Source organism: Hyla sarda, chromosome 11, assembly GCF_029499605.1.
Source record: "Hyla sarda isolate aHylSar1 chromosome 11, aHylSar1.hap1, whole genome shotgun sequence".
NCBI lineage: Eukaryota > Metazoa > Chordata > Amphibia > Anura > Hylidae > Hyla > Hyla sarda.
Window position 1 is genome coordinate 33,007,376 of NC_079199.1, and position 14,825 is coordinate 33,022,200.

Sequence of the window (14,825 nt, forward strand, 5' to 3'; positions counted from 1 at the left end):
TAAAAAATTGCAAATCACAAATAAAGTTTTGAAGGATAAAGACTACGAAATTTGTATGTGATATTGTTTTATTCCTACGATGAGAGACACATTCTGCTTTGGTGGTTGAAAAAGAGCCACCACCACCTTATAAAAGAAAACAGCAAATCGTCAATGTATTTTTTCTTTTTTATAAAGAAAAACTACCGTATATACTCGAGTATAAGCCGACCCGAATATAAGCCGAGGCCCCTAATTTCACCCCAAAAACCCAGGAAAAGTTATTGACTTGACTATAAGCCTAGTGTGGGAAATACATCATCCCTCCCTGTCATCATCCAGACCCCCGTCATTAACACCCCCTCGTCATCATCCCCCCCCCTCATCATCACCGCCTGTCAATCCCTTCATCAGTGGTCTTCAACCTGCAGACCTCCAGATGTTACAAAACTATAACTCCCAGGATGCCCGGACAGCCTTCGGCTGTCCGGGCATGCTGGGAGTTGTAGTTTTGAAACATCTGGAGGTCCGCAGGTTGAAGACCACTGCGGCCTTCGTCATCATCCAGACCCTCCTTTAGTTTTCTACTCACCTCCCCTCGGTGGGAAGGAAGGGTGAGCTGGTCCGGGCCATCTATGCTGCAGGGACCATGTAGTTGTAGCTGGGAGTTGTAGTTTTGCAACATCTGGAGGTCCGCAGGTTGAAGACCACTGAGAAGGGATTGACAGGCGGAGAGTTGAGAATGAGAATGAGGTGTGAATGAGTCCCAAAATTTTTTGTTAAATGAATAGCACTGAAGTGGTTCACTATGAGTGCTAATTGCTACAATAGTCAAGTGTGAAAGAGGCAGAAGTAAATGAAAATAAATTAGTGAAAAGAATTGACGGATTATAATATGGGTGGTTTTGGTTGCTACCTGGAGCTTAAAAGGGTACTCCAGTGGAAAACATTATTTTTTTAATCAACTGGTGCCAGAAGGTTAAACAGATTCTAAATGACTTCTATTAGAAAATCTTAATCCTCCCAGTACTTATCAGCTGCTGTATACTCTAGAAGATGTTCTTTTCTTTTTAAATTTATTTTCTCTCTGACCACAGTGTTCACTGCTGTCACCTCTGTCCATGTCAGGAACTGTCCAGAGCAGAAGCCAATTCCCTAAGCAAATCTATCCTGCTCTGAACAGTTCCTGACATGGACAGAGGTGTCAGCAGAAAGCACTGTGGTCAGACAGAAAATAAATTTAAAAAGAAAAGAACTTCCTGTGGAGCATACAGCAGCTGATAAGTACTAGAAGGATTAAGATTTTTTAACAGAAGTAATTTACAGATCTTTTTTAACTTTCTGGCCCCAGTTGATTTAAAACATTTATTTTTTCCTTCGGAGTACCCCTTTAACACTCTAGTGGAAAGGCATTGTCACTAAAACCTTCTACCTGTGAGTTTCTGCTGCCAGGGGCCCAGCAGTGAGATAACTGGCACAGGAATCCAGGGCACAGGCTCCTAATTCCTGGGAGTGCACTGCTTTCCTGTGATGAAGTTCATTGCTATTATATTCATTCATATCCCATTGCTCTCTATTGTAAGCTGCACTTAGCATGAAATCTGGGGCCCAACAAGGGGAGCTACATGGAGGGAACATAAATGCCAAAATATACTGTGACATACTGAAGCTGAGCATCATCCCCATTTTTTTTTTTTGGAGACTGGGCTGTGGGGCAGTATTCCAACATGATAACAACCCCAAACACCTCCAAGATGGCCACTGCCTTGCTAAAGAAGCTGAAGGTAAAGGTGATGGACTGACCAAGCATGTCTCCAGACCTAAGCCCTATTGAGCATATGTGGGGCATCCTCGAATGGAAGGTGGAGGAGTGTAAGGTTCACCAGCTCAGTCATGTTGTCATGGAAGAGTAGAAGAGGACTCCAGTGGCAACCTGTGAAGCTCTGGTAAACTCTATGCCCAAGAGGCTTAAAGTGTAACTGTCATTAGAAACAACTTTTTTTAAATTTAATATTTCCCTAAAACTAAGCCTTTTCTATATATACACCTTTTCTATATTTACTCCTTTAGTTTTCTTGTGCAGCCAGCTGCCTTAGGTCCGGACTGCGGGCAGAGAGCGCACTGTGCTTCGCGGCTCGGACCTGCCAGTGGCTCCACCCGCTGCAGCCTCCATGGTTATTTTGGGGCGCTCAGTATATGTACACTGCGCAGCAGCCCCGCTACTTGCACCCCCCGTTTTCGTTCCGGTCTGGGCCGCGGGTACTGACGCTAATATGGCCTGTGGCTCGGGCCTAGTCATGGCTCCGCCCTCTTCTTGGTGCAGTGTCGCATGCCTGGGCTTATAAGGGCTCCTCCTCTCCTGCTCCGGCCTCTAATATCTTACCCTATCCTGTGGGAGCGCACACTGCTGGGGGCTGTGTTTCTCCTCTCCCCCCTCTTCTTCACCCTATGGGATTACAGCACCTCCTTCCCTGCTCCTGGCCCATCGTGGACCTGGCTGTATACACAGTTCCTACCTGCCACTCATCTCAGCATCTCTGCCAGTCATCCTGCTGCTGTCTGCTCCAGCTGTACCTTCAGGACCTGCTTCTCTCCGGACACAGGAACCTGGGTGAGATCGCTCCTTGCCTGTCTGGCTGTCTGACTTACTAGTGCCGTTTTTTTTCATGTCCGACCCCAGACCCGACCCCCCCCCCCCTCCCCGGCAAGCGGTTCCTGCGCTGGTCACTTATTATTCTTGCTCAGGCTGTAGAACCAAAATGCCAGGTGGTTCCTCTGAGCCTACCTGTCCACCCTTTGCGTCCCTGTCCTCACCTGGCTACCATGCAGGATGTTCCGCCGGACTGCAGGAGGTCTGACCCTGCTCCTGAGTGGGTCTCCTCTCTCTCTCAGACAATCTCTGATTTGGCCAGGGTCTCCCAGGAGGTGGTCTCCGCCTTGGGGCAGTCCTCACGTTCGTCTCCTTACGTTCGTCTCCTTACGTTCGTCTCCCCCCCCCCATTCCCTGCAGCACTCCTGTGGCCGTCTGGGTCACCTTTCCTCTGCTTTCTCCCCTGAGTCAGACCGCGCTGGGTCCTCTCACCGCCGCTTCTGCTGTCTCTCACCTCCTCCAGGCACCACCGCAGCCAGTCGCCCAGTGTCCGCTCCCGGTCTCCGCGCCCCCGCTCCCAATGCACCTCGACCCATTCCAGAACTCCTACGGTGCGCTCCCGGCCCCCAGGGGAGCTTGTGGACTCGGATCCGGATCCTCCCTTTGACTCCGAAGAGACTTCCCGTATGTCAGATATTGTGGACAGTCTGGTGTACAGGACCCAGGAACTTCAGGCGCGGTCCCTAAAGTGTCCTTCCACCGTTTTCAGCCCACACACTGAATTAGACGAGCTGTTAGAGGCGGCTTGGAAGCATCCAGATAAGCACTTCCATGGGACTAATAAACTCCAGGCTCTCTTTCCCTTTCCTCAGGACCTGGTTACAAAGTGGTATTCTCCTCCTACAGTGGACTATCCTGTATCACGGCTGTCTAAATCCACTACCCTGCAGCCTCCTTTAAAGACCCCTCAGATAAGCGCATTGAAAATTTGGCAAAATTTGCCTTTGAAGCGGCAGGCTCGGCTTTGTCGCCAGCTTTTGCCTCCACTTGGGTATCCAAAGCTCTTTCGGTTTGGGCCACTCAATTGTGCCAGTTGATTTTAGCAGGTGGCTCCCCTGGCGATTTGGCAGATCTAGCTCAGCAAAGCACTAATGCAGAGGACTGCCTCTGCTCAGCCTCCTTGGAGTCGGCCCACTGTGCTGCCTTCGCCTCGGGCAATCTAGTGGCTCTTCGGCGCTCCATGTGGCTTAAGGCTTGGAATGCTGATGCGGCATCTAAGCATTCCCTTACTAAGCTTCCTTTTCTGGGGTTTCATCTCTTTGGTAAACGCCTAGATGAGATCATCTCTGAGGCTACTGGGGGAAAGAGTTCCTCTTACCCCAAAATCGTCCGCAACGTCCAGACTCGTGGTGGAAGACTTCTTCCTTTCGCCCCTTTCGTTTCTCGGGCCGCCCGGACAAACCGGCGACTGCACAGGATAGGAGGGCACCATCTTTCAAGACTCCCTCCTCCCGGAAGTCGGGGCCCATTTCCATCCGCCCCTCTTCCAAATCCGGGACTTGCAAGCCTCCCACTGCCTGAGGGTGCGCCCCCATCTGGGTCTTTTCCTCGGGTGGGTGGTCGCCTTTCCCTCTTTTGGGATGTTTGGCTGGCGCAAGTTCAGGATGCTTGGGTTCGAAAGGTCGTGTCCCAGGGCTATCGAATAGAATTCTCTTCTATTCCCCCCTCGATCTCCTGCTCTTGCTGCAGCTTTTCAGATGGCCCTTCGCACCCTCCTTTCCCAGGGAGTGATCGTGCCGGTCCCTCCTCGGGAATGGTTTTCGGGGTTCTAATCCAATCTCCTCATAGTTCCAAAGAAGGGCGGCACTGTCCGACCCATTCTCGATTTAAAGCTTCTGAACCGTCATGTGCGGCTCCGGTATTTCCGAATGAAGTCCCTGCGGTCAGTCGTCGCCTCCATGAATCCTGGGAAGTTCCTCTCTTCTGTGGACATACGGGACACCTACTTGCACATCCCTATCTTTCAGGACCACCAGCGGTTTCTCAGGTTCGCTGTTCCTGTGGGTCATTTTCAGTTTGTCGCCCTGCCCTTCGGACTGGCGACTGCGCTCCGAGTCTTCACCAAGACGCTGACGGCAGTGGTGGCTCTCCTCCACTCTCGGGGTGTATCGGCTTTCCACTATCCGGACGACCTACTCATCAAGGCGCCCTGTAGCAGAATCGGGTCAGCCCCAACATCACTCTGCAGACCCTCTCTGCGAAATCCAACCTGTCTCCGTCCCAATCTCTGACCGTTCTCGGGATCCACTTCGACACGGCAGCGGCTTGCCTCACTCTTTCGGAGGACAAGCTCCCGGAGCTGTTATCGGGGATTCACTTGCTTTGGCGGTCGGGTATGATTCCTGTCCATGCCTGCATGTCTGTTCTGGGCAAGATGGTAGCTTCCATGGAGGCAGTCCCCTTTGCCCAATTTCGGTACTGTCCTCTCCAGTGGGCCATCCTCTCTCACCACGGGATCCGGCTTCCGCTCCGAGTTCACCGCTCACTCTTTTGGTGGCTTCGGTCTCCTCTGGGAGGGTGGCTCCTTCCTGCCTCTCCATTGGCATGTCCTGACCACGGATGCGAGTCTCCTCGGCTGGGGAGGTGTCTTTCGGGACAAAATGGTCCAGGGCCGTTGGACCCCGTCGGAGTCTGGTCTCCCCATCAATGTCCTGGAGCTCCATGCAATCTTCCTGTGCCTTCTTCAATGGAGTCGCCTGCTTTGGGGCCTTCCGGTACGGGTGCAGACGGAAAACACCACCGCTATGGCATACATCAATCGCCAGGGCGGCACCCGCAGCTCGGCGGCCATGAAGGAGGTGTCGAGGATCCTCTCCTGGGCAGAACTTCACGTTCCAGCCATATCAGGTGAGTTGTCCCTTCACACGGAGGTCTTCGCTCAAATCTGTCAACGCTGAGGAACGCCAGACATGGATCTCTTCGCGTCACGCTGGAACAGGAAAGTCCCTCGCTTCATCTTAAGGTCACGGGATCCCCTGACATTGGCGGTAGACGCTCTCGTGGTCCCTTGGAACCCTTCGCTCTCCCCTACCTCTTTCCGATTCTGGTGGCCCCATATTGGCCTTGTCGCTAGTGGTACGCGGATGTTGTCAGTCTCGTGGCATCATCCTGTTCTGTCTTCAGGATCGTCCTGACCTCTCCCAAGGACCCCTCTGCCTCCCCAATTTACTTCTGCTGCGTTTGAGGGCTCGGGGATTCTCTACCCGTGTGATCCGGACCATGCTCTGTGCCAGGAAGCCCTTGACCTCCAGGATTTACCACCGTACCTGGCGGGCCTATTTCCGCTGGTGTGAGGCTTGTTCGCTCTCTCCTACTTCTTTTACTTTGCCGAATCTCTTGTCCTTTTTGCAATCGGGACTGGAAACGCGCCTTGCCCTCAGTTCCATTAAGGGTCAGGTTTCAGCACTTTCTGTCCTCTTCCAACGCCCTCTTGCGTCCGACCTTCATGTGCACACTTTTTTGCAGGGCGAGGCTCATGAGGTCCCTCCGTTCCGGTCCCCCACTGCACCTTGGGACCGGAAAGGCACTTTGTGTGAGCCTATTTGACAGGTTTCCCTTCGCTTCCTTTCCTGGAAGGTGGCCTTCCTTGTCGCAGTCACGTCCATTCGAGGTGTGTCGGAATTGGCTGCCCTCTCTTGCCGTTCCCCTTCTCTGGTTCTTCACCAAGACAAGGTGGTTCTTCGGCCGGTACCCTTTTCAATATTTTCAACTCAAGGTCCTTTTGCTTGAACGAGGAGATCGTGTTGTCTTCTTTCTGCCTGTCCCCTTCTCATCCGCGGGAGTGCCAGCTTCACAAGCTGGACTTGGTTCGGACCTATTTGTCGGTCACTTCCTCCTTCCGGCAGTGTGACGCTCTGTGCTTCCCGATGGGCGGTGCAAGGGGCTCCTGGCTTCCAAGGCCACTATCTCCCGGTGGATACGCTCCGCCATTTCGGAGGCGTATAGTTGCAAGGGTCAAGTGCCCCCCTTTCGGTGGGGGCCTCCTGGGCTGTCAGCCACGAGGCTTCAGCTCTGCAAGTTTGCAAGGTGTCGTCTCTGCATATTTTTGCCAACTTTTACCATGTTCACACCTTTGCGTCCTCTGATGCAGGCCTGGGCTGCAAGGTCTGGGATTTTCTGGCTGGGATGTTGGTCTTCTGGCTGGGATGTTGGTTTTCCCTCCCCAGAGACTGCTTTAGGACGTCCCATGGTCCTGTCCCCCCCCCCCCCCCCCCAATGAAGTGCTCGAGAAAAGTAGATTTTTAGACTTACCATAAAATCTCTTTCTCTGAGCTTCTATTGGGGGACACAGCACCCGCCTATTGGAATGTTTGTGTCCAGCCAGTTTCCGCCACTGTGGTGCGGGGGTGTTTATTTGTTGTCCGTTCCCTTCTTTTGTCTGGGTTTTTGTTCGGACTGTTCCTTTCTTGGTCGGTTCTCCTTCAGCAATGCACAATGCCCCTAGCTCCCGAGTGGGGGATCGGGCAGCGCAATGCCCCATGCTAGAAGAAAAAAAAGAGAAAATCTAACTATAGACTTAGACTGGGAAAAAAACATAGGAAAGAAGACCAGTTCTGGAGAACTGCCTCCTGCTGACACTAAGCTAAAACTGAGTTGCTCAGAGCCGGGAGGCAGGTATATACTGCCGGGAGGAGCCAACCTTCTTTTGTTTTTTGCCTAGTGTCATCCTCCTAGCGGCAAGCAGCATATACCCGTGGTCCTGTGTCCCCCAATAGAAACTCCGAGAAAGAGATTTTACAGTAAGTCTAAAAATCTACTTTTTATGCAAACCGCCAAGCAGTACAAAGTACTAAATTATTATTTATATGCAATATTATTAACTTTCTATGGGAATTTTATTAACTTTTTTCTTGTGTATCTGCACCATATAGAGGTGGTTATGGCTGTATTACAGCTATATAAAAAGCATGAACTTTGGGTAAAAAGTTTTGCAAATGTAAAAATGTTTCTGTGGTCACAAAATTGAGTTTTTTCTTGAGTATTTGCACCATATCATGCACTTTGGGCAAAGTTCCACTGCTCTAGAAGAAACACCCCCAGGTTTCAACTCGCCTGCCAAACCGGTGAACACTGAGCTGGAGCAATCTAAATGTATTTTACAGGCAAACTCATACATATTGGAGATTTATCAAAACGAGTTCAGAGGAGAAGTTGCCCAGTTGCCCATAGCAACCAATCAGATCGCTTCTTTCATTTTGTAGAGGCCTTGTTAAATATGTAAGAAGCGAGCTGATGTTGGTTGCTATGGGTAACTGGACAACTTTTCCTCTGGACAGGTTTATCAGTGGCACAGCATATACACAACCTGGAAGAGATCTGGGCCATTGGACGGGGCCAAACTAGCCAGTTTTATGCTATATGGGAGACTTGGAGGATAGGCACAACGAATTGACCCTTATAATGACTGCTGCACATACACGAGCCCCTCTCCCCTCTTAAAACATGTAGTATACCTGATATAATGTGCAGGTTACCTAGTCTTTCATATATGGTATTGCGTAAAGTACCTATGATTTGTTTGTCCTACCCACCTTCTTCTTATATGTCTTTATGTATATCTAGCATCCCCCTTGTTTAGTTTTTATTTAGACGTTTGGCCCATTCGTCCCCCTTTTGTTCAACTGTAGCACCCCATCCAAGCACCCCAATGCTCAATGCCTTGAGCATGCCGACTCCATAACAGGATGGCTGTGCTTTGGTTAAGCAAAGTTCACTTTTGTTGTGCCTTCTTTTTGTTATTGTACTATTATTGTACTACAGTATTTTTACACTGTACCTCTTTATTACTTTGAATGTCAAGTGCTGTCTGTATGCTTTGAAAACTTTAACAAAAACCTTTTGAAACACATAGACCTGCCGCATCGTACATATAAGGCGCAGCTTAAGGGGTTAAATGCCGCAATCTATACAGTTCATGGCATTTATACATTGGATGTTGGTAATCCCTGGTGTCTAGGGGACCTATCGGTACTCCTACAATGTAATTGCAGGGTGCTGATGGGTTGTGGAGGGCTTTACCTGGTCCTTGGTGCCTTCCACGGCTCCATCATTGTTAAAACCTGCCACTTCTGTGCTGACACGGACAGAGGTCGCAGCAGAGAGCACTGTGGTCAGACTGGAAAAAACTTCCTGTGTAGCATATAGCAGCTGATAAATACTGGAAGGATTGATATTAAATAGATTAAATAGAATTAAAACATTTATATAACATAACTTTCTGGCACCAGTTGATTTAAATGTAATTTTTTTTTCTTCTGGAGTACCCCTTTAACAGCCTAACACGTGTCCCTATTTCACTTGTGTAAAGCGGCCACCTACAAGGTACAAAAACGTGTATGTGTGCTAGTTATGGATTTATGAATCTTTTGGCAGTCCTCACATGAAAATGAAATGCACGTCCCCTTTAAAAAAGATTCCAGTTGCAAACATGGCGGTAGCGGCTTTGCTCCTGCGCCCAGCGACACACGTCACCCGCTTCGTCATCACACTGCCCACAACAAACATGGCGGAATCTTGTCTTTGAACTTGTGGGCGGATTGTAGTGGGTCGGGCACTGCTGAGCTGTCGGTGGGATGAGGAGTGCGATGTGTCCGGTGTAGCATGGCAGCAGGCGGCCGGGGAAATGCCCAACTTCCCGCTGACCTCGCCTCTATGGGGAGCCCGCCCGGTCCTGGAGATCAGCGGTGCCCCCTGCAGGCAGACCCCGCGGAAACGCACTGGCAGCGGCAGGAGAACGAGCTGCAGGTCCTGGAGGCCATCTATGGGGAGGAAGACTTCACTGATCTGCGCAAAACTTGTGCATGGAAGGTAAAGACCTGACACCAGGGGGCTGCACAACTATTTACCCCCAAAGTATGGCTGTATATACTTGGGGCTCTCCAGCTGTAACAAAACTACAACTCCCAACATGCCCCTACAGCCGGGCAGAAGTGCAGCAGTAGCAGCCAATCATATTGCAGCTTTCTTTTTTCTAGAGTAGGTTAGAAAGTGAAAGCAGCAACCTGATTGGTTGCTATGGGCAACTGCTTAACTTTCCCTAAACTCTGGTGTTTATAGTCTCTATGGGGAGATTTATCAAAACCTGTTCAGAGGACAATTTGTCCATAGTAAACAATCAGCTTCCTTCTTTCATTTTTAACAAGGCCTCTGCAAAATGAAAGAAGCGATCTGATTGGTTGCTATGGGCAACTGGGCAACTTTTCCTCTGGACAGGTTTTGATAAATCTCCCCTTATATTGGGTTAAATGTTGCAGAGACGTGTGTGTCCCATTGAGGTTGTATGTCAGGTGGTCTCCTTACTGCTGCCCCCCAGCTGTTGTAAAACTACATCACCCGGTATGCGCAGACAGCCGAAGCTGGAGACACACTTCTTGGAAAAAAACACTGACAGAACATTAGCGCTGGATTTGACATGGTTGCTTTTATTTTATAATATTTCCTACATGTACAATCGGAAAGTCCCATTTAGGGCATGTTTATGGGTATATGTGTGTACGAAAAAAAGTAGACAAACTTATACAACTTAATGCATATAACTACATTGTTATACATTAAAGGGGTAGTCCAGTGGTGAAAAACGTATCCCCTATCCTAAGGATAGGGGATAAGTTTGAGATCGCGGGAGGTCCGACCGCTGGGGCCCCCTGCGATCTCTCTGTACGGAGCCCCGGCTCTCCGCCGAGATAGCGGGTGTCGACCCCCGCACGAAGCGGCGGCCGACACGCCCCCTCAATACATCTCTATGGCAGAGCCGGAGATTGCCGAAGGCAGCGCTTCGGCTCTGCCATAGAGTTGTATTGAGGGGGTGTGTCGGCCGCCGCCTCGTGCGGAGGTCGACACGCACCCTTCCCGCCGGCTGTCGAGGCTCCATACAGGAGATCTCGGGGGGGCCCCAACGGTCGGACCCCCCGCGATCTGCAACTTATCCCCTATCCTTAGGATAGGGGATAAGTTGCTCACCACTGGACTACTCCTTTAAGCCTATACCTATATATTTAACTGTTTAAAAAAAAGGCTAGGGTCACACTGCGTTTTGTTTAGACACTAAAAATGGGGCTGGATGAAGGACATCACAATGGCCTCCCGACAGGTCCCCCTCTGTTTAGGATTCCGTTAGATAGCTGGTATTATGCAGAATTTTTACAGAGAATTAAAAACCTGACACGCAGGAATTTTTTTTCTCCGCTAAAGTCACCTCATTATAATGAATTCGGCAAACGGAGCGCCTATCGCTGGATTGTTTACATTTGTTTATGTTCCAGGGTTCTGTTTTAGGTTTAGTACACTTGTCCCTTTCCATTTACTTCAGTAGATAGCAACATTTGCTGCATCAAAGCATAATGGCATGTGAACCAACCATTACGGTATGTTTACACACATCGGGGGACATGTATCATTATTTGTGTATGGTAGAAGCAGTTTACCCCTTTTCCCGAATTCTAAATTATGCACAGAAGCGCTAAATTTATCAATCAAGCGCAATGAGCTTCATAAATTGCGGGTAAATATAGTAATCTCCTCAATCCACTCTTTGGAAAATAGAATCGATGATTTAGAGCATCTTGCTACGTTAAGTCCAAGATGGCTTATATTTGCGCCAAAAAAACAGCTCTTGCGGCAAAATTTTTGGTGGAAAGGAAAAGTATGCACTTAATAAATCCATGGGTACTATAGATGTCACTCCAAGGTACCCCGATACAGCCACATCTGGAGGACATGCTCTACCAAAACATGCGCAAAAAAAGCTTGCGCAAAATTTTGCGCAAAAAAAATACACACAAATCAGGGGTAAACTCTTTGATACATGTCCCCCATCCTCTGCAGATTTGAAGTTGTAAAATCCACAGGTGCATATCGGCATCTGTGGCTCTGTTGTGTGTGTGTGAATACACGTAGTCACACGTAGTGCATCCACAGCGTATTTCACAAGAGCGAGTTCCCTACTACTGCCGGGTAGTTCTGTGTGTCTGCTCGTAGCGTCAGATTTCCTGCTGGGCATCTGTTACAGACAGGCTCTGTGTTTGTTTACGGTGGGAAATCCACCACCATGAGTGGACACACAGAACTACCCTTCCGTAGCAGGGAACTCGCTTTTGTGACTGCTGTCGTCGCATCCGCAGCGTGAAATTCTTTGTGGATGCCCTATGTTTGACCCTACCCTTAGGGTCTATTCACACGTGCAGTATTTGATGCAGATTTGATGCACAGGATTTGAAGCTGTTTTCAGTCAGTTTCAGCCTCTGATTTAGGTTACATGAAAATCTGCAGCATAAAATCCTGCGCATCAAATCTACGTGGGAATACCCCATAAGTGGAAGATACATTAAAACCTGTCCAGAAGAAAAGTTGCTGAGTTGCCCATAGCAACCAATCACATTGCTTCTTTCATTTTTGAAAAGGCCTCAGAAAAAATGAAAGAAGCGATCTGATTGGTTGCTATGGGCAACTTAGCAACTTTTCCTCTGGACAGGTTTTGAGAAATGTCCCTCATTGGGTCTATTCACATGTACAGCATCCTGCACTTATTTAATGTGCAGGATTTGAAGCTGCAGACTAAATGATTTAACACAGCTTCAAATATGCACAGGATGCTGTACGTGTGAATAGACCCTTAGGGGAAGATTTATCAAAACCTGTGCAGAGGAAGAGTGGTGCAGTTGCCCATAGCAACCAATCAGATTGCTTCTTTCATTTTCCACAGGCCTCTAAAGAGGCCTGTGGAAAATGAAAGAAGCAATCTGGTTGCTATGGGCAACTGCACCACTCTTCCTCTGCACAGGTTTTGATAAATCTCCCCCTTAGAGTCTATTCACACATGCACATTTTGCTACCCTTTGAAGTCAAAATCAGCTGCAGAAAATGTGCAGCAAAACAAGTACATGTGAACGTACCCTGTGGCTGGGGCCACACTGCGGTACATCACTGGTATCCATGGGCATGCCATCAGAAAGGCATTCCATACACACATTGTAGTGTAATCCGGTGGAATTTATTTTATTTTTTTTAAACTAACTGGTGCCAGAAAGTTAAACAGATTTGTAAATTACTTTTATTAAAAAAATCTTAATCCTTCCAGTACTTATTAGCTGCTGAGTACTACAGAGGAAATTCTTTTCTTTTTGGAACACAGAGCTCTCTGCTGACATCACAAGCACAGTGCTCTCTGCTGACATCTCTGTCCATTTTAGGAACTGACCAGAGTAGGAGAAAATCCCAAACATATGCTGCTCTGGACAGTTCCTAAAATGGACAGAGATGTCAGCAGAGAGTACTGTGGTCATGATGTCAACAGAGAGCACTGTGTTCCAAAAAGAAAATAATTTCCTCTGTAGTATTAAGAAGCTAATAAGTACTGGAAGGATTAAGATTTTTTTAATAGAAGTAATTTACAAATCTGTTTTGTGTTAAAAAAAAAATAAAATAATAAAAAAAAAAAAAAAAAGTTTTCCACCGGAGTATCCCTTTAAGTTTCACTGGATTTTGTTTTTCCGGGAGCTGGATCCGTCTTTTTCCACTTGTTTACAATGGACTGGGAATTCTTTTCAGTACACTACTCCTTTTTAAGTGTTAGTGTAATTTGTAAAGACTTTTGACATGTCACATGGATGTCTTCAGCGGAGGAGATGGTCTTCAATTTCCTGCATAGTCTGCACAGGTTACATAATAATTTGGCTACTCATTTCCTTTAAATGGCATTGGATGGAATCGGTACTATGCAGATTCTAACACTTACATTCAATATTTTCCAGTGCATGTGGTGGGGATTCTCCAGTCCTCATTCACATTCATTGTACAGTACAGTGGTCCCTCAAGTTACAATATTAATAGGTTCCAGGACGACCATTGTATGTTGAAACCATCATATGTTGAGACCAGAACTCTATGGAAACCTGGTAATTGGTTCTGAAGCCCCAAAATGTCATCCAAAAATAGGAAAAAGTGAGGATTGAAGAAAAATAAGTAGATAACTAATATAGATAAAGCAAATCCTTACATATAAAAGTAAGAAAGATCTGCTGGGAGCTGTAATCATTGTCTATTTTAGTCTTTCCCAACAAGGGTGCCTCCAGCTGTTGCAAAACTAAAACTCCCAGCATGCCCGGACAGCCAAAGGCTGTCTGGGCATGCTGGGAGTTGTAGTTTCGCAACAGCTGGAGACAACCTCTTTGGGAAACACTGGTCTATGTAGAGGACAGAAGCTTCTTCAGGGTCCTGTACAGAACACGCAATGTCCTAAAAAAATAAAAGATAAAAAAGGAAAATGGAGCCGCCCTCACCTGGTGTCCAAAGGAGAAGTTAACCCTGGCACAGGTAAAGACTACAGAACATGTAATACCTCCCTGTACTGTAGGGGGCGCTACCAGACACCAGTCAGTGCATGCACAGGGATTTTACCAGTGAAATATCCATTCTGATTGGTTCTTCCACCACGTTTCGCAGATTTCAAAGCATTGTATGTTGAGTCTGGTTTCAAGTTACAATGGTCCAGAAAAGACCATTGTATGTTGAAACTATTGTATGTTGAGGGATCACTGTACTTTATTCTTCACATTTGTATTGTGGCTGCTGATAACAGTGCTCAGTGTGACTTCAGCTGTATGTGGTGGTCCGGTCCCTTATTGACTTATAATGGGGTCCACTCTGCAAAAATGTGGACTGAGGCTTACCTGCCATGTGTGCACTTTGCCATATGTTCTTACTTAGGCTATGTTCACAATACAAATGTCTGCACAGAGAATCTCCGTGTAGATATTGGCCCTTATTTACTAAGAGTGTTGTGTAGGTTTCATTGTGATTTTTAATTCCCTACAATTTATTTTCCACGGTATTTACTAAGGTTTCCCTACATTTTCCACTTTCCCTACATTTTTTTTTATTTTTTTTTTACACATGCTCTGATCTGTGGAGTTTTCCTCAGCTTAAAGCCACCACATTTTCTGTGAAAACCTTAGTAAATATTAGGGATCGACCGATTATCGGTTTGACCGATCTTATCAGCCAATATTCATGATTTTGGATGTTATCAGTATAGGCAATTACCTTGCTGATAATCAGATAATGCTCCGCCAACCGCACATCCCCCCCCCCGCACCGCACCACACCACCGCACCACCCTGACCATTGCCTCCCCCAGGGGTAGGACTCAGGAGGACCCCAGGACAGGCAGGGGGAGAGAAGCGGGTGGCGGCGGCGGTCT

General features: G+C 47.8%; 1 protein-coding gene across 2 annotated transcripts in view; it reads left to right on the forward strand.

The window, feature by feature from the left end:
- Window positions 1-9,087: 9,087 nt before the first annotated feature.
- Window positions 9,088-14,825, forward strand: part of EIF2AK4 (eukaryotic translation initiation factor 2 alpha kinase 4) — a 92,908-nt gene continuing 87,170 nt past the window's right edge. For both annotated transcript variants that reach the window (XM_056546558.1, XM_056546559.1), the window contains exon 1: window positions 9,088-9,436. In XM_056546558.1, the coding sequence (XP_056402533.1) occupies window positions 9,230-9,436 (207 nt within the window). In that variant the 5' untranslated portion in view covers window positions 9,088-9,229. The remainder of the gene's footprint in view (window positions 9,437-14,825) is intronic.